Source organism: Tupaia chinensis, unplaced genomic scaffold (assembly GCF_000334495.1).
Source record: "Tupaia chinensis unplaced genomic scaffold, TupChi_1.0 Scaffold000695_1, whole genome shotgun sequence".
Lineage (NCBI taxonomy): Eukaryota > Metazoa > Chordata > Mammalia > Scandentia > Tupaiidae > Tupaia > Tupaia belangeri.
In genome coordinates this window covers 689,040-690,911 of record NW_006160218.1, presented here as the reverse complement: position 1 = coordinate 690,911, position 1,872 = coordinate 689,040, and the positions used below count along the sequence as shown (strand labels likewise).

General features: G+C 65.5%; 1 protein-coding gene across 1 annotated transcript in view; it reads left to right on the top strand.

Moving 5' to 3' along the window:
• FAM184B (family with sequence similarity 184 member B) overlaps window positions 1-1,872 on the top strand; it is a 49,202-nt gene that overhangs the window by 34,680 nt on the left and 12,650 nt on the right. Inside the window, exon 16 of the mRNA XM_014592453.2 lies at window positions 1,040-1,196. Within this exon, the coding sequence (XP_014447939.1) occupies window positions 1,040-1,196 (157 nt within the window). The remainder of the gene's footprint in view (window positions 1-1,039; window positions 1,197-1,872) is intronic.

Genomic DNA, 1,872 nt, shown 5'->3' with positions numbered 1-1,872 from the left:
AAAAAACCGGACAGGGCCCGAAAGAGCGTCAGCCTAACCGGCTCAGCCGTGCCGGCGTCCTGCCTCTGAGAGCCTGCTCCTGTGCCAAAGGAGGGCCTGGCTGTTGCCCTGTTCGCTCCTGTGCAGCCTCAGGAGGCCCACGCGTGGTCTGCTCCTGAGCCCCCACTGGCCCGCCTGGGCTGGGAGCCAGGCAGTTCTGGGGGCAGGAACCCGGCTCACAGTATTGGGTGGGCAGTGGTCTTCCTAAAACCCGGGAAGCTGTCCTCCTGCTCTTCCAGCCCCTGGGCCCCCTGAGCCCCTCAACTCCTGGCCCTCCCTGCGTCATACGGGCCAGCACCCCGCGTCCTCACGTCCCCCCACCGCCGTCACCACCAGGCCCTCTGACTGCCCTGTCCCCTCTATACAGACCCTTGGGCTGAGGCCCACACAGACACAGGTGGCCTCCCTCCTGGGGCCCCCCTACACGTCTGAAGTCCCTTTGCCGTGTGAGGTGGCACATTCTGTGTCTGAGAGTCAGGACATGGCCGTCCCAGGAGTCGGGCGGTGAGCGACTGCACCGAGGCCTCGTGCCTGGCAGACAGTTGCTCGGGCTGCACTCGGGGGTGCGCTTGGCACAAGCCCACGACCCAGCACTGAGAGACGGAGGGGAGAGAATGGGCCTCAGACGGCCCTGGACAAACACACAGCCGCTGTCAGATCAGGGACAGGCCTGGAAGGCTGCAGGACCCTCTCCGTCAGCTCGCTGTCAGCCCACCGCCTGGGCCCCTCACAGCAGCTGCCCCGGGCATCCTGGGCACTGGGAAGACACTCATGCCGGCTCCCAGCTGTGCCGTCAGTACCTGTCCCCCGTGTCCGTGTGGAGCAGGTGCACACTGGTCCGAGCAGCCAGGCTGTCACGGCCAGGCCCCCGTGGGCGTCCCCTGTGTGAGGCCTGGGAGACCCGGGGAGACAGAATGTGCTCTGCCTGCCCTGGCTGGACGTCATGGCAGCGGGGCGGGCTGCACTGCGTCCCTCCTTCATGCCCCTCCCTCCTGCCCAGGCCACGAAGGAGCGCGTGTGGGAGGAGGGCGGCCACAGCCTGCAGGCCCAGCAGCAGGCGCACCGGTTGGAGCTGGAGCTGCGGGCCCTGGAGGAGAAGGCCCGGCAGGACCTGCAGGAGCAGGAGCGCACGCAAGCGCAGCAGGCTCTGCTGCTCGGTGAGCTGTCCCGGGAGGCAGAGGCCAGGTGGGCGGGTCACTGCGGGCCTCAGTCTCCCCTCTGTGAAATGCAGCTGCAGTTGCCCCTGCCTGAGGGATGGACTGAGCCGGGCAGTACTAGGCGGGCCGGGCCGCAGGGTTGTAGCAGGGCAGAGCTGCTGAGAGTGGGGACTGCCTCGGCCTCTCCTTTCGGCTCTGAAGGTTCCCGCAAACGGGGCGCTCAGGCCTCGGGTTCCCCAGCCCCCTTCCCAGGTCACAGAAGCCCCTGGTAGTCAGGCCTGCCCTGCTCCTGTCACCTCCACGACTCGAGGTTGAGCAGGGGATTGTGAGCTTGGACTGGCCAGGGTGACATTGTGAGACCCTGTCTCTAAGACAACACCCAGCACCGCCCCCAGGACAGGGTTATGTGTGTGCAGAGGGAGCTGCTCCCCACATGGCCGGCAGGAGTTTCCCCCCGGGCCCTGACGGCCACACACAAGAGCCCAGGGTCCCAGGGGATGGAGGGATGGAGGACGAGGGATTGCAGTGAACGGGCCCTGGGCTGCTTGCCTTCGTTCTCACGCTCGCCCTCCCTCTGTCTTCCTACCTCTTGTGCACACACAGAAACCTTTAAAAATATATAATAAATAAATAAAACGAAACAGAAACAGAACCCACTCATACAAAGCACCCCATG